The sequence below is a fragment of the Podarcis vaucheri genome, assembly GCF_965113315.1.
Source record: "Podarcis vaucheri genome assembly, chromosome: 4".
Classification (NCBI taxonomy): domain Eukaryota; kingdom Metazoa; phylum Chordata; class Lepidosauria; order Squamata; family Lacertidae; genus Podarcis; species Podarcis vaucheri.
In genome coordinates this window covers 57,513,429-57,537,569 of record NC_138762.1, presented here as the reverse complement: position 1 = coordinate 57,537,569, position 24,141 = coordinate 57,513,429, and the positions used below count along the sequence as shown (strand labels likewise).

The 24,141-nt window shown below is 41.2% G+C and overlaps 1 protein-coding gene across 1 annotated transcript in view; it reads left to right on the top strand.

Moving 5' to 3' along the window:
* The window catches only part of DSCAM (DS cell adhesion molecule), a 337,767-nt gene extending 316,635 nt beyond the window's left edge, over positions 1 to 21,132 (top strand). The window contains exon 33 of the mRNA XM_082221311.1: positions 19,394 to 21,132. Coding sequence (XP_082077437.1) covers positions 19,394 to 19,734 — 341 coding nt within the window. The 3' untranslated portion in view covers positions 19,735 to 21,132. The remainder of the gene's footprint in view (positions 1 to 19,393) is intronic.
* Positions 21,133 to 24,141: the final 3,009 nt, after the last annotated feature.

The window sequence follows — 24,141 nt, the reverse complement described above, 5'->3', positions numbered from 1 at the left end:
CACCATAAAAATGAAATATTTAATTATTCAGTACATTTCGACCGCAATTACATTTGCCTACGAGAAACCAATAAAACCAGCAGGAAATGGTTTCCAAATCTTATAAAAAACATACCCTGGAACCACTGCTATTCTCCTACGTAAACAAATCAGATTCCTCTCTTGCCAACATTTTTAGATTATTTGCATTAGGAAATACCTACTCTGCTCCCTACAAGTGAAGATGTACAGGCTGGTTCAATAGACAGGGTTGTGGTGACTTCCTACTCCTTTTCTCAGTCTGATTAAGCTTCCTTATGATGCTTTGACACCACACCAGCAGCAGGAACTGTGGCTCACTGGCATTTCAGCTCAGCACCACATAAGCAGGGTAAGGAGAGATCTTCTTACTTCATCCCTGGACAGCTGCTTATCCAGTTGGATAAACAATGCTGGTCTAGAGCAGGGATGGGGGGTGCCCTGCATTTGTTTTGGGGTTCTACTTTCCATCAGCCTTAACCAGCATAGGCAATGATCATCAACTGGCACAAAGAGTACCACAAATTCAGGAGCACCACAGGTTCCCCATTTGTGGACCAGAGGAACCAATGGCCTGATTCAGTAGGCAGTACAGTAGTTTCATCTGTTCCAATTTTGGTGGGAAACAAGGGGTGCTGAATTCTGAACATTACTGAAACAATGTAGGCTTTCCTCAACTGCTCTAGGGAAGAAGTTACAAATTCAGAGGTGACATTAATCCTAAACTTGGCAAACAAAGTGCACTGTGGTGGTTCAATGTTAGTTGCCAAGAAACCTTATAGTCCTAGATTTACAAGAATTTATGGTCAGCACAAATTTATTATTGCTCCTGTGGGTGACAAAATCCCCTTGGACAGAGTGGGTAGAGTGGTACCTGCCCCCCTGAAGAGCTAGGCAAGTATCTTTGCATGGCAAGACATCACAGAGGGCGGTTGTTGCCGTAGGAATAGAAGATTGGTCATTGCTTGAATCTGCTAGGGTCTGATAGTTACTTACTGTCTATAGGGCTAAGGTAGGCTGACTACCTTGGACTGACACACAACAAATATTATTCTGCTCCTGGGGAAAGAGGTTCATAGCAGTCTTTATTTGCGTTCTGCTTGCTCAAACTAAATCAAACTTTTTCAAGAGTGAATAGCCCAAGCAGGCAGAATTTGAGTAACATGCATTTGGACCAAAAAACAAAATCCCAACTTTGATTAAATCATTCTAGCACCGCAGTTTTTGCATCCTGCTCCCTTTCCACACTTATCAAAGTATTCTATGGCAGAGGTTCCCCAGACTTTGGTTTGTGGGCCACCAACGGTCCATGAGTTTCATGCAGGTGCTCTGTGGCATGTCTTTGGACTTGTGGTTGAATCCATCCCTTTAAATATTTATACTGATTTTTAATTGCATTTTTGTTGCTGCCTTTATTATTTTACAATTTGAGTTCAATGGAATTCAAATTGTAATTCAATCTGTAAGAAATAAAAGAAGCACTGAAAAACATACAGCACCTAGAACACTGCCTCACAGTTGCTACAACGGGCAGAAAAAACATCAGTCGTTTGCCAACACCCTCAGCAATTTTCAAGTTGTCTATGGGGAGTTTAAGAACCACTGTTCCAGCGAGCTTCCACAATGGTGAAAGGTTTTTACAACAAAACTACAAGATGCTGTAATCAAATAATTGTCCTCTGTTTCCTATGGCTCAACTTTTCTCAGATTGTACATATGATAGACTAACATGATACCTGCAGGTGTGGATGGCTGTAATGCTACTATTCTTTATTTTCCAAGCTGTGTGCCAAATTTGGCATGCGCAGTGGTGTGTCAGCAAACCTATCACTACTTAGCATGCCTTCACCATTAAATTTCTGATCATTGCCATTTCATCACTCTTTGTATTTAATTTTTTTACAGTGCAACCCTAACCAAGTCTACTCAAAAGTAAATCCTACTGAATTCAATGGGACTTACTCCCGGGCAAGTGAAGTTATGATTGCAGCCTTAGAGTGCACTCCAAACCTCCCACTACCAGCAGCAGGGCTTCGTAGTCTTTTTTAAAATGTCTGCCTATGTGACTTGCCCTTCCTTGCCTAGGAACTGCCTTCCTCACTATGTATTCTGGTAGATACATTTTCTCAATAACTTTTTTAAAACTACCAAGTCTAAGATATGGAGCACGCAATTAATTCTTGCTATAAAAATCCAACAGCATTTTTAGGGGACCTAATCTTTCAAAATGCATCCATGAGCCTAGAAATAATTGTAAAAGCTTGCACTTTTTGTTCTTGTATCATCATTAACATCATTTTATTTTCCTTTTGCAAGAATTATTAGCTGCATTAGACCATTTGTCAGAACAAAGTTGCTGTGCAATGCTTACCTGTCCTTAGGACTGGAAAGTGCAGAGATATCTCTTATTCACTCGTCCTACCTTTGGCTAAGACTGAGGTTAATAGGATTGTCTCATTATTAATCATTGCACCAGGTCACCTTCAGTTTGCAGAATTGCATGCACATCATGCCACAAATCCTATAGTCCTTAATGACTCAAGATGCACCCCTTGCTTGCTCCTCTGACACTAAAGCTGAAATTAATTTAGAAATAAATTCTCATGAAATTTCTCCTAACCTCAATTTACTTAGAAAAACGCAGAGTTATATTATCTTCATTTGAGTGGGGATGCCGACTTGGGCCCCAGATTATGGGTGCCCAGCAGCACACGTGACATAATGTGATGTCACGACGTCACGTTGTGCACACCACGCCATCATCTGAAAGTCACCTCTGAGGCTCCACGAGGCCTCGGACATGAATTCCAAGATCCTGTGAGGTCTCAGGTGTGACTTCTGGTTTCTCCCGGAAGTTGCGCCGGAGGCTTCACAGTGTGGGTGCCAAAGGCCCCCTATAGCTGACACCAGTGATTTGAACACCTCACTCCAATTTTGTTTAATCTGCACTGGGTTCTTTTTTGAGAACAATTCAAAATGCCAGTTTTTTATAAACCCCTGTCAGGGTGAGCAACCTTTTTTGCTCCAGAAGGCCACATGCAGTGGATGGTTGGGAGCTGCATGGCAGTAGGCGAGGCTTGGGCTGGGGACAGGAGGGGCCATTCATGTACACACACACTCTCGCAGGAAAGATGTGCGTGAGGAGTGTTAACCCATCCCTGAGGAGTGGAAACCTTGCTCTGCCTTCCACCTTCTTTGGAGGAGCTATTGGCTGAGATATGAGACAGGAACTTCTCTATAACACACTCAGGTTGTGGACCCTCTTCTCTATAAAGGTTTGGATGGTTCCCTCCTATTTAATCTTAAGCCCTTTATTAGATCTGTGGGCCACATGCCGTTCCAGAGTATTGTTACATGCCACCCCAGTCTCTGAGCAGTGTGAAATTATGATTAGTCTGGCACTGATTAACTATTCACATGAACAGAGATTATTAGTTCACATTTTCAGGACTGAGCCATGCATTGCAAATATGTTCTGCTGTGCTCTAACATGCCCTGGCACAGAGGAAACAAGCAATTTTTTGTCTGTTGGTTGGCACACTTTGTTCTTTTAATTTAGAGAACAAGCATTTTGGATAATGAATGGTTAAACTGATTTTGGGGGAGAGGAAAACTTTATGCAGCTGGAAGCAAGTTTTCCTAACATTTGAATTGCTTTTTCGTTAAGTTTTTTTTTTAGCAATGGATGTGTTGATGTAAGCAATACATGACTTCAGGAACTTTTTGTCGTGTGGTATGACTAACCCCCTTTTTTAAAAAAATACTAATGAATTAAACCTTATCTGGAAATCATACTAAGACCCTCTTACAGGGAAACTCTTTCCCTGTCCCTAGTGTGGAGAGAATAATTGATGCTTTTTTGTTTTGTTTTTAGAGAGAAAGGGACAATGGGGCTCTGCACATGTGTAACAGGAGAACTATACAAGTCCTATTGCGATGAAAACAGCAAGCTGAAAAATTGTAGTCCTACCAAGTCAAAATGTTACTAGCCACCACCGAAGCACACCAAACAGTACACATATGGGCGGAACTCAACATAGCACTGAGGAGATCACTCTGTCAGCTTGCTTGATGGAATGAACTCTCCTCTCTGTCACCCCACCCCACTCACATGTGCTGTTCTGGGGGTTCTCCTGACCCCTCATGCCAGTGATGGACATGCAAGGGGGCAAGAGTCAGGGGAAGCTCAATTGCCCTATCTGAAGTGCTTACGTGGGCTTCCACTAGCAGGACCCGTTTGTTTAATCTGGCCCTATGTTGTAAATTGGACACAGGTGACGTGTGGTCTAAACCACAGAGCCTAGGGCTTGCTGATTGGAAGGTCAGTAGTTCGAATCCCCGTGACGGGGTGAGTTCCCGTTGTTCGGTCCCTGCTCCTGCGCACCTAGCAGTTCAAAGGCACGTCAAAAGTGCAAGTAGATAAATAGGTACCGCTCAGGTGGGAAGGTGAACGGCATTTCCGTGCGCTGCTCTGCTTCACCAGAAGCGGCTTAGTCATGCTAGCCACATGACCTGGAAGCTGTCTTCGGACAAACATCGGCTCCCTCGGTCTATAGAGCGAGATGAGCGTGCAACCCCAGAGTCATCTGCAACTGGACCTAACAGTCAGGGGGTACCTTTACCTTTACCTTTATGTTGTAAACACAGCAGAAAGCAGAACAGTCCTCCTCACAGCCTGATTTTGTCGCTCCATGTTTACTCAGAAGAAAGTTCACTATATTCAGTGGAACTTACTCCTACCTAAGTGCGGCTAGGGTTATGGCCTTAGACTGCTCATCCTTGGGATTTGTATTACCGTGCCCCCTGTCATAAACAGCCTTAAAATTTGTAACTGTTCCCTTACCTCCAGCAGTAATTTTTTAAATATATGACCTAACATAATGTCTTGCTCCAGTACTTCCCTTCTGAAGAGACAATAAAGCAGGCTCTTATTATTGCTTGCTGCTCTCTGATCCCAGGCTTGAAATGAACAGGAGGCGGCAAGGAGGGCAGAAACCTTATTTTGCAGGACTCATTGTGACTATAAAGAAACTACTCAGCACAAGGGGTGGAAATACGACGGTCACGTTAATCTAAAAACAATTTGTTTCCAAAAATTAATTCTGCAAGTCAGGCAAAAGAGATGAGAGACTGCTATGTTTTCAATTCCAGCTTTCTTTGTTTTAGTAGTATCATTTCTTATGGGTGGAAACTAATGTTATATATTTGGGAGTCAGAAATCCTTGGTAATCTTCTGCCACCAGGAAATCAATATCTACCTCCCTTGCTGCCTGCTTCAGTCACTTCTACACCACCACTGGCTTTTAAAAACACACACTTTGAAATCACATTAACTTATATTCATAATTAACTTGTTTAACTGGGGGGGGGTGTTTCTTTTTAAATACACAGTTACGCTTTGCTTGAACAAAAAGAATTCTAGCCATCCAAATTAGGCTGAAGATCTGACATAATTGCTAAGGGAGTGTTGAGTCTTCTCGAGTTTTCATTAGTTAGTACCATCTGTCATCCATCACTGTGTGCTGCCTGAGCCGTTGTGTTATGTTCTCCACTGTTGCAGGTTGCATGATTTGTCATCTCGATCCATTTTCCACCTAAGTACCAGCCTTGCTTTTGTATTGCCTCAGATACTCCTGCGATCTGAGAATCATGGATAATATGTTACTTTTTTGCACGTTGCCTGGCAGTGAAAAACCATCCCCAGGACATTTGTGTTGTGAAAGGCATATTGATTCTCTCCTCCCCCCCCCCCCGCCCCAATTACCGTCACCATTTAGGGAGAATATGAGGTGTGCTAGGGAGGAGCAAGTTGCTTGTTGTACTTCTGTACATACATATCCGTCTAGGGTGTTTATTTCATTCCCTTCCACCCACTCAGCATTACAGCAGAACATTCGGAAGCTGTCCCAAGATTCTAATAACCGAAAACCTGTGAAATGGATAAATTCGGTTCTTTAGCTGTGCATTTCCACTGTGTGGTTTATAAGGCAGTAGCTTTTTCTTTCTTTCTTTTAATCAAGTCTTGATTTGCTTGGAGCAATTCGGAGATTGATTCAGCTTGTCAACCTTGTTTCATAAAGGAACTGCGAAGCATTGAACACTGATGAGAGAATGATATGAGCAGGCAAGTGCAACAGCATTGCAAGAGATGGCAGAGAAGGGAACCAGGTCGGAAGGATTGTTTTAAAAGCAGCAACTGGGAATCTCAAAATATTTCGCTTTGGTGGAATGGAAAGCTCCAACATGGTTTCTGGCTCTATGTTTCTTTTCACGAGTTAATTCTAAAACGTTTTGGGGATAATTCAGTGCATAGCACATTAGACTCTTAATCTCAGAGTTGTGGGTTTGAGCCCCACATTGGGCAAAATATTTCTATATCGGACTAGATGGCTCTCTTGGACACTTTCACCTCTACAATTCTATACATCATATATCTATTATAAAAATGTATTGCTGATAACCTGGGCAAGTCAGTGACACTGAGGCCTCTAAACAGCCATATTACACCAGAACTGCTACATCATACACTAATTAGGTGAATTGATGCAGTAATACATTCCCAGTCAAGGCTGAATTAACCATTACACTGAGCACTCCATAGTATAAAGACCCCACAACACAGAAGCAACTGATATGGCTTACTTTTTTATGAATTTCAAGCACACAGTTTGCCTACCCTTGTTCACTACACCAGGCCCATTATGAATTCTCCCTAGCTCAGAAAATGAGGATAGCATACGCATCATCTGACAAAATGACCCTTCAGAATTTGCACTGCAGTTCTCCAGCCAAATAGTGTATACAAAAAAAATGCATATATTATGGTAACATGTGTGCAAGAACGTATGTATTAGTGAAAATAACATACAAAATTGCATTAGGGAAAACTGCTTTGCAAAACAACAATAACCCACTGTGTATATTAAGCCAAATAGACTATTGGAATAAATTTTCACTAAAATGTTGATAGATGTTCAGGATAATGGGGGGGGAGGTGTTGGGACTCCCCCAACTGATGTGTAAAAAGTGGAGAACTGAGCTTAAGACTGGGAAAAAATGAGAAATGGAGAGATACTGAAACTGATAAATTCACTCATCTCTAGTCATGATTCAGCAGTTGAAGACCAATGCTGTAGTGAAACAGGGTTAGTGTGTTAATCCTGTGCAGTTGGGAGATCCAAGTGAGAGGACACAAAGGTGTGCGAGAGTGCCTGCCATAGTCTATGCATGTCTGATGGTTGGGGTGTGCATCTTAAGGAGCGTATTCTGAAACCCTTGGGTTACAATTCTGTATCGTTCTCCATGCCTATGACCTAATGATAGAGGTTTTCCATTGCTGGCCTGTGCCACTGCCAAGTTTCTGCAAATCTTTAGGACTTTGGAGTTATCGCTTCTTTACGTTTTATATTATTGGTCATTTCTCTGATTTATATAAACACAGAAGGTATTTTAGTTTGTAGGACCTTGCTGCTTCATAAATACTGCCAGCTACTGTGAACAAAAATTGTGCTGTTGGCATAACAGTATCAGCATAGAAAATTTATTCAGGAGTTCTGATGGTTTCGCATTGCAGCTGTTTGGATACATTATCTAATTGTGTGGCTTGTATATAAACATCTAATTAAATCAGTGCCATGAGATATCTGCAGATTCTGTTCAAGTAAGAACGAAGATTACAAACATTATTTATGAATGATGAGTTAATATGGTGGATTTTAACTATCATTTTGGTGGAAGACTGACACTCATACACAAAAACACACTAAAATTGCTTTATCAGAAATAATTGTCCCCCTAGTCTTCCTAGGTCAGTTTTATCCCACCTATAATCACAGGACTGATGGTCCTGCCTCTGGCTTACTGCTGAGGCTGCAGCTTCTATTTCTCCTCTGCCTCTAGCCTCCAGAAGCCTTGTCACTCACTGCCGTCTGACCCTTCCAGAACTCAGTATTGAGTGCCTGATAAACTGACACTTCATGTTTTCTTATTCCCTTGTATTTCCCCCCCTATTCCTGCTATCTTTGTACTTCAGCCTCCATGACAGACAGTGATCAATTTCATATCTACATAGCAGGTTATGTATTCCCTCCCCCCAGTAACAACGGACCCTGAAATCATTAGTAAAGCCAGTTGTAAAAGACGGCTATTTTTCAGCTTTGACAGTGACAGAACAGAGAAATCCATTTAAACCTCTTTTTTTGTACTATACGTAGTCATTCAGTGTATCCAAAGTAGTAACCAAAAGTACAAGTTGGAACACTTTAATTTCGATTGAAATGAAAGCCCACATACATTCTAAACACAATGTTTCTGTCAAACTTTTATAGTCTCCTGAATTTGGACCTCAGCTTGACCTGACAAGTATTTTGGTTCACCTATTGTAGCAATTGAAGCATGTGATCTTGCTTTAATGAGATATGGCTTGTGAATTACTTTAGAAAGCTGTTACAGGATATGTAACCAGAAACAATTGTTTCCCTAGGAACAGTAAGTGATGCAGCCTCTTCATAAGGTTCTCAGGTCAGTTACAGGTCTTGCTGCTAGCCTTCAGCTAGGCTACTTTTCATTATGCTGTTCGCTTTTTCTTAAGTGGCTGGCTTCAGAGCAACATAAGGCTCCCTAACGATGAGAAGCATTAATTGGCACTTGCCTGAAGGAATGTGACATGATGACTATGGATGATATAATACACAAGCTAACAAGCATCATTCTACAAAACCCTAAGGATGAAGATCAAAACTCTCTCCATAGGGCAAATGGAATTTCCCCTGTGTACTGGTTCAGTAGGGCGACAGGCAACTAATGGATGGGTTTTCTTACCATCTTTGGATAACTATTGGTGTCCAGAAACCATACATTTCATTGCTTGCTTCTTCAAAAAACAGCAAAATACGGAAACTACAAGATTGGATGGCAGGGTATGTATAAGAGGGGTTGTCATCAGGGAGCACACTCGATTGGACTAGGTTGGTGACATACTTTTTAGACATGCATCATTTCACGACACAGTAATTCAGTTTTACTAGCAAACCAGAAATTAAACCAACCCATTTCCAGCCCCGGGACAAACATGGGGAGCATTAGCTCAACACACCTACACACTGCAGCCAACACACTAACATGTCACGAGACACAATTTGGAAAGCTCTGCCTTACACTTTCACCTTCACCTTATTTTTTTTAGTCCATGGTCCTTGTAGTTAGAAATCTCTCAGCATAAAGAAGAAATTCTTTACTTTTGGCCTCAGTAGATTAATTAGCAAAACTAATACAACACATACTGTCAACATCATTCAGATCTGATCACTGCTGAACTTAAAGAGAATCAGTTACTATAACTACTTTGTACATACAGTCAGTCAAGGAAGTTCTGCCAAGTCATACTAAGCCTTGGATTCTGAATATCTTCAAATTCAGATCATTCTGACAATGGTTGACTAGTTAGGGCCCATTTACTTGATAGCTGAAGCAGCATAATAGATCCTATTCCACTCCAGGTAGTGTTTAGAAGGTATTTTTCTATGTAGATTGGGCAGGTGGCACCTGACAATTCCTATCCCATTAAAGGGTATTGGTAGTGTGGTGTGCTTGTGTCCAGAAAGTCCACCCTAATTATGCCTAGATACAGACAACCCTTGCACCACACGTCTGTAGATGTATTACCTAATTCTTATTCAACAAGATAGGACAGATGAGCACAACATTTCAGGTGGTGATATGAACACTATGGTAAATTATCTCCATGGGTCCATAAGCTATGTTTGCATGAGTGTATGCTCAAGCCTTGCCAGGATGATTCAGGTATAAACGACCAATGACTAAATTGTAGCATAACTGATAGGGCATGCAAAATCAGTCTGGCTGTATATACTAGCTTTAGTTAAAACGGTGCAAAGAGTAATATGTAACTGTGGCTGAAAACTGATCTAGATCCCAGAATATTGGGTAGTACTTGCCAATAAAGTGCTTACGAGACTGTTCTCAGCGGGATTTCTGCCAAGTTGTAATGGCTCTAATGGCTCAGTCGGTAGACCACGAGACTCTTAATCTCAGGATCACGTTCGGCAAAAGATTCCTGCATTGCAGGGAGTTGGACTAAATGACCCTCTACAATTCTGTGATTTTATGTGTTAGGCAGGTAAAGGTACAGCTCCAAAAGAACAATTAAAAACTTAAAGTGAGCTCCTAACTGTTCCTTTGCAAGCAGGACAGGCCGACTGCTGATTGGCATTGACAGCCAACCCTGTTGGGATCTGTTGCATTGCATGTTTCCATTAAGAACTCCCCCAGTACAATTGAGGGGACACTGTCTGCAAAGCAGGGGGGGAGGTCCATTTGCAGGTGTGGTTTGAATCTAAACCATGCTTGCAAACAGACTTCAAAGGGGCCCCTTAGAAGTTGTCACCTGACATAATAATGAGGCCAGGCGGGCAGCCCTAATCACCTGTCCAAGTTGGCCCGCAAGGATGGAGCATAATGGCGATGTAAAGAATCTGGACCAACCCCAACATAGCTGGTAAGAGTCCCTAAAAGGTTGCATATGGTATCCATGAGGAACCCTGGACTCAGCTAGATTGGTAAAGAAAAGGTGATTTATATGCGTTGTATGTGCGATATAACATTGTGCCACCAGATGGCGATGTGGAGCCCATTTTTTTCTCTACCTGATTTCCCTGTTTAAATTTACAAAGCTTTAAACTGAAACACTTCTTTGATGCATCTAGATTCAGCCCCGTCTCTGCCAGAGTGGGACACTATTCTACAGCTTGGTGACTATGATGTGGCAGGAGTGCTAAGGATTATTTCAGAGCTGACTGGTGGGCTAGGAAGGTGAACTGAGGTCAAGTTGCAGTGCCCAATATGTGAAGTATTAGTGCAGTGTCTTTCCCTTATTGAATTTTTAACCCAAACTTATTCCAGGAACACACTACATGGTTTCCTCTGTTCTCAAATGAACTCTAGTGGTAAATGAGCTTCCTTTGACATTTTGCATTATTAAAGAATTTCCATTCAGTGTATGCAGTCATCAGCAAGCTAGTAAAATGTAGGGTACATGAGTGATAAGTTTAATATGTTTTCTATCCTTTATCAAGTGACTGGAAGATCAGTTTCGGCATGTCCTCTTAAAAATATATGAACCAGCTTGTGTGACGAGCCAAGAAGGGGAACAGAGCTTGTAGTATATGGTGCCTCTTCTATCATTCTTTCATGATTTATTTAGAATGTTTCCAAGATTCAAATGCAGAGTTTGTATTGATTTTACACAGCAAGATTCAGTTCAAAGTTCCTGCAACTTTGCTGCTGCATTAATGTAGAACTTTTAAAAGTCCTGTGAGCTGTGGTGATGTGGAAACTGGCAGAATTGGACACCTACTGACTGCTTCTTGGGTTTGGACTATTTTTGTAGTGAAAGAACAATTGTTTCAGCTGCAGCCACAATTTTGACATCCCTTGAAGAGTGTTGTCTAAGTCTAGAGGAAGTGAAGGCGAATCTGTAATGTTTACTTGTACTTCCTTACTGAGGGGAAAGTAAACTTGTTCAGCTGGAGATTTTGAAGCAAAATCTTCTTACATTAGAAGATTCACTTTATTCATGGAAATAATCCATGTAGAGGTTATTGGGTCATAGTGTGTAGCCCTGCCCCATTGCTGTCAACAAAAGTGTTGACCACACCCACTGCTGGCCATGCTTTCCATGGCTATATGAAGGAATCGTATAATACACCCAGATGCACATGTATAGGGCAGCTCCACATGAGGCAGCATCTTCATCCATCTGGGATTCCATCTTGAATGTTCTTTGTGTGGTGTGCATGCTATGTGATATGGAGCCCAATCACATCAATGCTGAATGTGTAACTGGACAGCTGGCAGGTTCATTGGTGAGGGAGGTAGAGAGAATTTGGGAATAGAAACTGCTGGGAACAATAGGTCTTGCTGAGAAACCAGCCAGAAACAGAGTCATTTTCAGCCCCCAAGATAAACAGGTGAGGACCAATGCAAGGGAAGATGTAACATCATTGGGTAGACTGAGCACAAAGAGGGATGCCAGGGATGTTGGCCAGTGTTGATGTGGACCAGTCCATATGTGGGACCACACACACCCCATTACCCTCCTTTAACAAACTAACAAGCGACCCTGTGTCAGAGAGAGGTCTGCTATTTTTATCTCCTATGGGCAAGACTAAATGTTATGAGGCATGGAAACATGGAATTTGAAGGGTCCACAAAGGTCAGCTAAGTCCAACCCCCTGCAACAAAGGAATCTTTTGCTCAATGTGGGGCTCAAACCCACGACCCTGAGATTAACAGTCTCATGCTCTACTGACTGACTGAGCTATCACTCATGATGCTAATACTTCCCAAAGTGCCTGGCCAGTTTTTCCCTACAAATCCTCCACTCCACACATTTGTGTTGGCATGGCAAACCCAGGCTTATGGAAATGCATTTGCTAAGCAGCACACAGTTTCACCCCCAAGGAGATTGGTACATTATTTGGTATGCAGTTAATTAAATTGTAGTAGGAAATTATTAGTTTTCAAACGCCTGTTGCTTAATTGCCTACTCCGGGAATGACAATACTTCCAATTACATGGTCCCAGTGCAAATGTTGATGCATGCAGGAATGTGTGTGCAGTCCCACCAAACACTGGGCAAGTACCTTCACTAGCTGTTCATCCCCAAACAAGTGTGCAAGTGGCATCCATTGTGCACACGGCGCTTAGCTGGATTCATGCCATGTAAATGTAATGGAACATTTCCATTTTTCATGGCACTTTCTAGACAAGGAAGCAATTCATTGACTGCTCACAAGCTTAGTCCCGGTGGAATCAGTCCTTAACTTAAGGTGATGGTATTGCCTATGTATACCACAAAATGTGTATTGGATGGACTGATGCTTATTGCTTCACATGCTTTTCTTATCCAAATGGAAAGCTCAAATATTTTAAGTTATATTAGAAAGTCTGTCATTTCTGAATAGCTTTTGTAGTAATTAAGCCTCAGTTCATGAATTATTAAGCACACTCATTTTCAGTGCTCTTGAGTTGAAAGGTTTGCTTTCATTCCTAATAAAGCACACACACCACTGAAAAGAGGTAATTAGAGTATCAAAGCCAGTGAAGCATCTTATTACTTAAAGCTTTGCCTGGAAATGTTATCATTTGGCTGCATTGTCCTTTAGCAAGATCTAACAAATCTTACTTGTGCAGAAACTGGTAATATTTTAGATCATGAAAATTGAACATTTTCCATATTTCTGGCTGTGAAATCTCCACTTTATAAAAAATTGATTGTCATAAGTTTTGATCTGTTCTGTTGATCAGACTTAATCTTAAAACTCCAGATGGAGCCCTATAATATTTATTTCCCTTCAAAAATACTTTTTGTTCCAACTCTGATCCTAACAAAAGGAAAAATGTAATGCAAGATGAACAGCCCTCTTTCAGTATTATTTTTTATTCAGTCTGTCTATAAGCTCCATGAGGCTTGGTGCAATGACAGGTACATCAGCACATCAACCAAGCTAGTTGTTTTCTGGCCTACAAACTGACTCTCATAGTGGCACACAGGAGGAATCCAAGAGGCTTCCTCCTATTAAATCAGACAAATAGTCCATCTCTCCATATTGTCCATGCCGAATGGCAAAAGGTCTGCAGGATTTCAGGCAGGGAACCCTCCCAGCCCTGGCTGGAGATGGCAGAGATGGAACCTAGGGTCTACTGCATAGAAAGCACATGAATCTTCTAACATTGGGCTGCATCCCCTCTTCAGAGGGGTCAACTGGTGCTAACAAGCCAGCAACAGTCACGTTTTCTAGAAACAACATCACGCAAAACTACACACACCAGCAATAAAGAGAGAGACGGTGCAGCAAAAGGACCTCAGGTAAGCACCAGGGCAAAGCTACCCTCTGCACAAACCGAAAGAAAGGTAAAGTGCCACATGAGTGCAGCCCTACCAGCCTCCGCATAGCAGGGACCTCTTATAACGGAATTGGGCCTGGGGGAGACTGTTCTAAGCCATGATGGGTCCACACAGTATTCTGCTGCAGCACCATCAGCACAAACCAGTTGCCACAGTATTACAGCCATGCATGAGACTACATGGATGGCTACCGTTTGAGCATATGCCATATTGCTTGCAAGTAATTACCAGGTAACAGATGTGAAAACAAATCTAAACACTGTTTGGAAAACTTTTGCTGCGCATAAAATAATTAGGATTTAAAATGGTAAATTGAAAAAGCACACAAAGCACAATTTATACCCTCATGTTTGTCATAATCAATAGAATCCCACAGCGTCATCATCCACCATTCATACTGCAAGTGTCTGCAGTAGAATTACAATGCATTGTTATAAATGAGAATCTGTCTTAGTAATGACGCTGTTGTGGCGATGGTCTCTTGTTCAATGCAATTTTGAATCTAGAGCAGTTGGGGATTATCAGCCTACATCAGGGGGCATCAGAGATGGCAAGAGGATTTCCTAGGCCTTGTACACTATGCGTGGATTGGGGGGCCCTGCCTCCCACTCCCCTGCAATTTATTGACAAGAACCTCTGCTTAAAAAGGTAAAGGGACCCCTGACCGTTAGGTCCAGTCATGGATGACTCTGGGGTTGCGGCGCTCATCTCGCTTTATTGGCCGAGGGAGCCGGCATACAGCTTCCGGGTCATGTGGCCAGCATGTCTAAGCCATTTCTGGCGAACCAGAGCAGTGCACGGAAACGCCGTTTACCTTCCTGCTGGAGCGGTACCTATTTATGTACTTGCACTTTGACGTGCTTTTGAACTGCTAGGTTGGCAGGAGCAGGAACCGAACAATGGGAGCTCACCCTGACATGGGGATTCGAACCGCCAACCTTCCGATCAGTAAGCCCTAGGCTCTGTGGTTTAGACCACAGCGCCACCCACGTCCCTGCCTCCCACTCCCCTGCAATTTATTGACAAGAACCTCTGCTTATATATATGTATTAACTTGGCCTGCCCTATCTTGCAGGGCTGTTGCAATTAGAAAAGGAGGGAAGGAGACAATAATGTGCACAGCCTTGAGCTCCGGTAGAAAAGCAAAGTACAAATGCATGTCACGCAGCACCTACTTCAGCAGGAGCCACCAACATGGATAGTTTTAAAAGAGGAATAGACAAAATTATGAAGGATAAAGCTATCAATGGTTACTGCCATGATAGCTATGTTCTGCCTCCTCAGTTGGAGGCAGCGTGGTTTTGAATAGCAGTTCCTAGGAACCATAGGAGGGGAGAGGGCCATTGCAATCAGGTGCTATGTTGGGCTTCTCATAGTCATCTGGTTGGTCACTGTGAGAACAGCATGTCGGACAACGCGGACCATTGGCCTGATCCAACAGGCAGCTCTCATGTTCTTAATTAACTTTATTTATAGATCATGTAAAGAAGAAGCCTCCAGAAAACAGCCTCCTTGCTTAAATTGCATCATTCTGTAGTCCTGATATTTACAGCAAAAATACTAAAACAAACCAAAAGTTCGCCAACCCTGATAAATAAGAACAAGCAAAAAATATTCAAAGTGCAGTATGTGCGATGTCTGAACTACCAGCTGTAAGCCTTGCCTGCCTCACAGGACTGTTGTGAAGATATAATGGGGAAAGGGGGCAAGTGTTCATGGCCTTGAGCTCCTGGGAAGGAAAATTAAGATACAAATATACAACAACTATGTGCAGATTCAATGTATCTCTAAGCACAAAACATTTTGCCAACTGTGATTTTAAAAAAGAACTTATGTTAAAGTACATGCTAGAGGAATTTTAACTTGCTGCAGCTGTAAGTAAGTAAATGTTTTATTATTGTATTTGATTTGTTTTGTATCTGTGGGATGGGGGTCTGCAATATCACCATTTGCCCTAGCAGAAAGGAAAACATTATTTCAAGGGAAATACTTCCAAGTAAAACATACCAAAGCCAACTAATTGTGGTTTATTCTGTAGGGCAGCACACTTGGGGAGTGAATGAAATAATGTGGACATGAGCAAAGCATTTAAGCAAACATACCAAACATACCTCCTTCATCTGGCTTCTCTTGCTTTCTCTGCTGACCTGGGAAGGGCTCCTCCTGAGTCCCAGGTGGGGGTGATCATCCTTCCTTCCTCTGATTACTTAGCAATAGTGATTAAGCCAGGCTTACAATTCCCATCATCCCTGACCACTGTTCCTGCTAGCTAGGGATCATGGGAGTTGTAGGCCAAAAACATTTGGAGGGTCGAGGTTGAGGAAGCCTGGATTAAGCAATAGTGATCCTTAGCAATGGTGCTGCCTACCGCTGAAGCATTGGAGCTGCCTCTGTGATTTGTGCTCTGCCTTCAGAAATGTCCAGATGACATTTTTTTTTGCTAGGGGCCCTGCTAGCATGAAGCCCCGATACATGCGTATCCTCTGCACACACACACACACACACACACTCGGTTCGGTGGCCCTGGCTGAAATAATGTCAGAGTGTGCTTTCATATTTAGAATGAGTTTAAAATGAATGCATCCCCATTCGTTTCTGTGAGAAACGACTGAAAATATTGAAACAAATAGGCAAAACAAATCAAAATGGTTTATTTTCATTTTCTCCATTTGTCTCTCATCGGAAGGATTCCTGAAACTGCTGAGAAGTATTGCATTGCTTAGCAAATGGATACAGCCAGATAATATTCTGTAGGGAGGGGAAAGTTTCAAGTGCTCTGAAAGTGACAAGGCCTGAGCCCTGTTCATGGGCCAAACACATGAGTGTGCAGAGTGTGTGGAGGGACATGGGGCTGTGTACGCCAACCCAACATCACCAGACACATGGTTCTTTCCACTCCCAACCTTTTGTGCATTCAGCTGAATATCTAAATTGAATCTGCTGAGAATGTGACTTCAGACCTTTGCACTAAATATGCAAAGGTCAAGAGCAAAGATGGTGGCAGGATGCATAGGGATGGTTGGTTGGTTGGGTGTGTGTGTGTGTGTGTGTGTGTGTAGCTCTGTGCTGCCTAGAGACTTCGTGCTCTCATGCATTTGGCTGAGTACAGCTATGAAAGCTGTACTGAAGCATAAAGCAATGGGAAGCTTGTTAAAGGATATCATCCTCTTTTGGGGTACTCATAAAATCCCAAGACTGTCCAATCTGTCTGAAATTTGGTAGATCTAATATTGCATGAAGTGTATTTACACTACCAGCACACTGAGTGCCACTTGGATGAAAAACCTGAAAGCTATAGGCTTCAGAACAGGCTTAGTCTCTGTTGCGATTAGTGTAGAAATGAAACGAGAGAAAATGAACGAGATAGTAACAAATGAGAAACAAAATTAATGAAGCTGCCAGAAATGGACAAAAAAAGGCATGTGTTCATCCCTAGGTGTCACAGTCTGAAACAGCAACTGTACCATAAAACCCTCTAGCTCAGACCACTTCCTCGGATGTTGCTATAGCTATGCCATAGAATCAGCTGTAGAAGAAGATGCCCTCTAGGCAAATTCTAAAAGCAAATTACACATATTAGATTTATAAGAGTTTCATAATAAGAATTATACTTTAATGCTTTTTAAAGAAGATTCCCTAGCTCTTCTCACAGGACTATAGCACATAGAGTTCCCTGAAGGCAGCATGTTGACTTTCCCCAACCTGGTGCTCTCCACATCTTTGGGACTAGAATCCCATCATCTCTGACCATCTGCCATGGTAGCTGGTGCTCATGGGAGTCATAGGTTGGAGAAGGCTGGATAGGATATTAAACCACTTTAAGTCTTTTATATTGATAGGCCCTAAGTATTTTTGTTCCCTAGTTTGCTAAAGAAAAAGAGGGGTCTGGAAAAGCTTATTTTACCCTCAATATGTTGGTCTCACCTCTGGCTCTTCTTCCTGAGTCCCATTGTTCTGTGCTGCTTCCTGTGTTTTTGTTTTAGCTCAAATGAATTTTTATGCATCCAAAGTATTTTAGGGTGAAATGAATTAGAGAAATATAAATTGGCAATTGTAAGACCCTCAGGCCCTTCCTATTCTATTTCCAATGGGTAGCCTTATGTAAATGCTAAAGTATGCTAATCTATTCCCAAGACAAGAAGCGCACACTATTCTAAAAATAGTGCACCATACATCTGTGTTGGAAACTTAGCTGCAAAAAAGCATATGGCACCAAGCAAAGCCTGCAGGAATAAACAGAGATTCTGTCCAAACTTCTGAATGATTTTCTCTTTCTGTGACAGTAAATCAGGAAGAGAACAGGAACTATTTGTCTTTTTGGTAACAATAGCATAGTTGTTGCTTATATGAAGCCAACTAAGGAATCTGCTTTATCTTTAATTACTGGGCAGTTTTTTGTATTATTAAGTTTAGACCGGAGGGGGGAAACTTTGTGTTATGTGTTTAGCTCAACATGGTTTCTAACTGAACTCTATGGCACAGACCAGCCTCCAAGTCTCTCCTTTGCAAGTAGCTCATGGAACTAACTGTGCTATTATTAGGAATATGCTGTATGGAAAAACCTCTGGCTTATTTCTGTTATACATGGGTGCAGTTTGGGCAGCCAACTCTTGAGACACAAGCATATTGGATTCACATTGATACATTAGTGAACTGCTAGGATTAATCTATTTTAAAACTGTTTTCAATACGGATAAACTCTATAGCTGGAAGAAACTTATCTATATTCAGATCAAGCTTGAAGTGCATATTATCAGCTGACCAAACAAGCACATGATGAGCCATATATTGTGGCCTCCCCTCATTTTTGCAGTCTTTAGCAAACCAGGAAGTGTCATGAGCACCGGTGAACTGTTTGCTATGAAAGTGATGTTTGGCATGTCAGTTCAGGAGTCAAACAGGCCAGGTTTTGATGCTGCAGTATTTGTGGGAGCGAGCCAGAGAAGAAAATGAGCTTAGATGCCCCCCGACCAGGTAGGAATGGAGGTGTTACTGCAACAGCTTGGAGCTGTACTAATGATCTTTCCTGTCACATCTCCTGCTTTTACCATGCAGAAAACTAGCATGTAAGGTTTCCACAAAACAGCACCAGATCAGGACCTCCCTGCACCATATAGTTCTTTAGTTCTGACCAGGAAATGCTGATAAGCCCTGCTCATCAACAGTGGTAGAAGTTGCCTGAAAGTTGACTGCTTTCCACCTAGTGCATATTATTTTTGTACTGAAATAAGCTTCAAGTTGTCCTCATATTTCATGGATCAATAGTTCTCTAAATTGATGTTAATCTCTTGAAAAACTGATGCCGTGAACAAGGTAGACTATGTTTTACAGTGGGTGACTAGATAGGGGAATAATACTTATTTCTGCATTGGATATAAGCTTTCTATATACAGGAGAGTAACTAAGAAACTCTCTTTTTCTTTCCCCCTCCCCTCCTTCCCTGAACAGGTGACCTCATGCATTTGCCGCCGTATCTTAGAATGGACTTTTTGTTAAACCGAGGTGTTCCAGGCACTAGCAGAGACCTGGGTTTAGGACAGACCTGCCTGGAACCTCAGAAAAGCCGGACCTTGAAGCGCCCAACAGTCTTGGAGCCAATACCTATGGAGACTTCATCCACAAGAGAAGTCCAGTCATGGCAACCTGGTGCCGTAGCAACATTACCTCAGCGAGAAGGAGCTGAGCTAGGACAGGCAGCTAAAATGAGCAGCTCCCAAGAATCCCTTCTGGACTCCCGGAGCCACTTGAAAGGAAACAATCCCTACGCAAAATCTTATACCCTGGTATAACAAAGAGAGAGCATGGCTGGACAGTGGCTGTAAATACTTAACGGTTATTTAAAAAGAAATCCAATCAAAGCTACCTTTTTTATCGAATTCCAATATTTATAATTAAAGAAGAAGATTGCCAAAATATTTGGGACACAAATGCAACCTACAGACAGTGCAAAGACTCTCCTGCTTTTTTTCTGTCTGAGTGTGAGCTTCATCTGACTGGACCTCCTGAATTTTTTGAGAAAAGGTTGTCCAGTTTTTCTGATATTCACAAGCTTTTGTGTTTTTACTGATTTTCTACAAAGTGCATGGGGACTAAATAAAATATTTTAAACTGGGAGTTCCATCACACACAAGTAACAAAAACAATTTTTTAAAAAACCACCCTGTTTGTGAATTTAGAAGGAATATTTATTTGAGAAAGAAAAACAAAACCCTTTTGTCATGTTTTGCACAATTTTTTTTTAAACTAGAAAATGGGTCCTTGATCAGTTATTTTTCCTTTTCTTTTATTGTTAATTAGGATGAGTGCTGTCAGTCAGTGAAGTGGGGAAGGGAGGGGGAAGCAATTTGGTTTTGGCAGTTATTTTCTTTTTATATTAATTTAATGAGACACTCTTTGCATTTTGTCTATGCGAAATAAAAGGGTCTTCTGCCTTTATCTGTGTGTTTGCATTGCCTTGCCTTGTTTCCACTTAGGCTGTATTTATTTAGCACTGGATCTTGTAGACTTTGTAGAATTATAACGCACACTGACTTGACTGGAAGAAGCTTTTTTTAACCATTGGAGAGGCAAAAAAAAAAAATCTCTCAGGGACTTTCTGTGAGGGGGGAAAGCTGTTTAAAGTCAAATTTTAAATGGATGCAATTATGAGAACTGATGAATATTCATAGTATGATGTCTTTGAAATGGATGCTATTGATGTCAACATTTGCTTCTCAAGTTCGTAGACTTTTCCCCTTTCCCCTGAAACAACAGAGATGGTCACAGAACTAGATCACTGGGTGCTGATATACTATGAAGTACTGTTGCCTGTGGGTTTTTTGGTTGTTGTTGTTTTTTTGCTCAAATCCCAATGGGTTGTTATATTATGGGACGCAGGAAGGCACTTTTCCCTAGAGAAAACAAGGGGGAAATGTATGTTTCATTTTCTGTTCCACATTGTGACATAGTTTACATGGTTTTTGTTATCTTGCTTAGTGCACAAGCACTACAGTGCAGGTTACAATGCGAACCTTGTGCCACAGCAGCTAAAGTTGATTTGTAGGACCACACATTGCACACTCTAGCATTAGCAAATTTTACTCCACACTCCTAGCACTTTGCTTCACATGCTTGGATATTTGTCCAAGTGATCTTCTAAGGACAACCCTAACTAAAATGAATAAAGGATCCTAGTTTTGACAATCTGACATGTGTTTGAATTCATCTTCTGGCTTTCACATCTTTCAGACTGTATTGACGTTTTCAATAGATATCAGTTACTAGGCAGCCTTCCAAGCCAACTGTGATTCTAGAATCTATCTAGCAGCCGGGGCTGGCCCAAGACATTTTCCTGCCTGAGGCAAAAGGCAAAATAGTACAGCTTTCATTTCATATACAGAATCTGATCAGACCACAGTTGAATCATTTCAATCTGCCACTACACTTAATAGCAGCAGAGGGAACTGGGCAGGGCAGGGCCGTGCATGGCACAAACAGCTCTCTGCTCCAACATGTTACCACCAATCTCTTCCCTTCAGCATCTTCCACCTGAGTTAACTGATCTCACTCTGCCTAAAGATAAGGCCAGCCCTGCCAGCAGCCACAATGAAGGTGTACCCGTTTTTCTAAGAGCTCATAAACTCAGGCACAGCAAATCCTGAATGTTGATTGGCCTCTGTATTGAATTTTGGGTTGTTTCCTAGCTCCTTGATCATATATTAAGCAGCCATGTGGTTTCATCAGATATGATTTCTGCCTCACCATTATTTTCCTCCCATATTTTTGTATCCTGAAAACCCTGATCAGTTGTGATCACATGAAAATGCAGAACTTGGATTTCTGATCTGCTAAGCCTGCTTTTAAATGTGCGAGAAACTTTTTGATAAATGGATCCAATCCACCCATTTCCTTGTCCTTGACACTGTGGCATCCAGTATTTGCCAGATTAAAAAAAAAAAAGGAAGCCCACAACACCCTATTTTACTTTTCAAGGTCAGATAGCAAATCCAGATGTCTTGAGTTTATGTGTGTATTCCTCATTCCACAGGAAGAAGCTAGCTCTAACATAATGACTTTATTTAAAAGCCTAAAATATTCACTTGTTGAATTGTAAAGCACAAAAATGCCCCCTTGTCCTGGTTCACATGCAACACTAAACTATGGTTTAGTCTTACATGCATAAACCTCACATTATGTGCACTCTCTCCTCCACTGTAGTTATAGGGAGAACATAACAACTACCATTTTCAAGTAACTGAAGTTACCTGGTTAGCATCAAGTATGGCTTGGGAATAGCAGCCAACTTCAAACCATAGTTTCCATCCTGGCCTGTTTTCTTAAACTGTAGTTAGCACTAATCACAGTTCAGATGAAAATAGCAGCTTGGTTAGTGGAAATCAATTCATGGCTATATCAAAGGGTAGAATATGGGACTTGCCCAGGTTTGTTTCTGTAGCAGTAAGAGATATTTTATCATTATGGCTAAAAACAATCATCATGTATAATTCAGTGAGGAAAGGAGAACTCTTAGAAATCAATTTAATTGAGGGGGGAATTCAAGTGAAGTGGGAGGGAGCAGAACAAAGAAACGCAACTTTTGCATCTTTGAACCCGCAAGCACATTTTTATATGCTGTGCTCTTTTTTCCATATTAAACATGTAACATCTGGCAGAGCGCATATAAAAGACCATAAAGGTTGTGATCTTTATTCTTTTACATTTTCTTTATTCTGTCCTTTAAAAGAAAAGGAGAATGAAACCTTTAGAAAATTAATAAAGCATATTACAAAATGCAATATTAAATTCCCTTAATCATTAACAAAGCAATAATTTGAAGGTACATTTTGTCCATATCTGATATTCCAAAAATTAAAAAATAAAGTCAATTTCTCTTGAAAGCTGTTTCTTTTAATTTTTATATTACTTTACTATATCTAGCTATACAAGTCAATTTTGTTCACAACAATGTAATCTGTATTTCTTAATCAATTTTTTGATTTCCATTTAACTGGTCAGTGAGAGGGAGAATAATTATCTGCTGCTGATCTTGTTAGGCATCAAATGCAGTCAAAGGGTCCAGTGGTAAATCATACCCAGAGTTGGTTTTAATAATCTTTATCATTCATTTCCTAACTCCATAACTATATGAAACTCCAGCAGATATAAAAATCCTTTGCATGTCCAAGAATTATCATTATACATCAAATGAATTTTCTTTCATTGTGCTAAAGCCCTGAAGCATATACCGTATTTTTTGCACCATAACACTCACTTTTTTCCTCCTAGAAAGTAAGGGGAAATGCCTGCGCGTGTTATGGAGGAAATGCCTATGGGTGGCATGCCTACGGATTTTCCTCCTCTAAAAACTACGTGCGTGTTATGGTCGGGTGCGTGTTATAGAGCGAAAAATACGGTAAATAGATTATTAGTGTGGTCTTCTTTCCAACCTGTGGAAATTATGTACTAATTCATGTGCACATGTTCCCAGGTTTTTTCTATGATTCTATAGCCCAAATCCCTTTGCCATTTCAGCTTGGTAAATTTTCATATCCACAAAAAGGGTTTCATAACAGAATGTTTCTTCTAAATGTCTCTTGGTACCTGTTGTTGACACAGGAATCTTCTGAAAGGCTGGTCACACTTTATTTATTTAATTGCCTAACATCCTAGAAGGAAAAATGCATTATTGGAAAATTTGAAATATGGGAGGTCTCAGATTACCAATTTTGAGGATTCAAGAGTGAGGAACCTGTGGCCATTGGTCACCGACTATACTGGGTAGGCATGATGGCAGCTGGAGTTCAGCAACATTGGGAGAGCCATGAGTTCCCAATCCCTGATTTCCATCAAAATAAATAAAAGAACCTATTTTCTATTAAACATGCAAAATTAAAAGTTCCATTATCTTTACAAATGAAACTGTTTCCAAAGATAATTCTTTTTCTGATGAGTCATTTGCAAAAATGCATGCTAATGGGAGAGCCTTCAAAGTAAAAACCCTCCCCTATCCAAATAAGTAGTTAATTGGGTTTTAAGTGCGGGGGTGGCTTTTAAATCCAAGGAGTGAAGTCAAAGAATCTTCTACATTTCTGTATTATAAGCACCACCAAGAAAACATAAGCAGAATCTTCAAGCCAATTTGATATAACCAGTGACAGAGCACTGTTTCAATACAAACTATATTTGGAACATTCATGCTCCCTTCATGCATCATAATT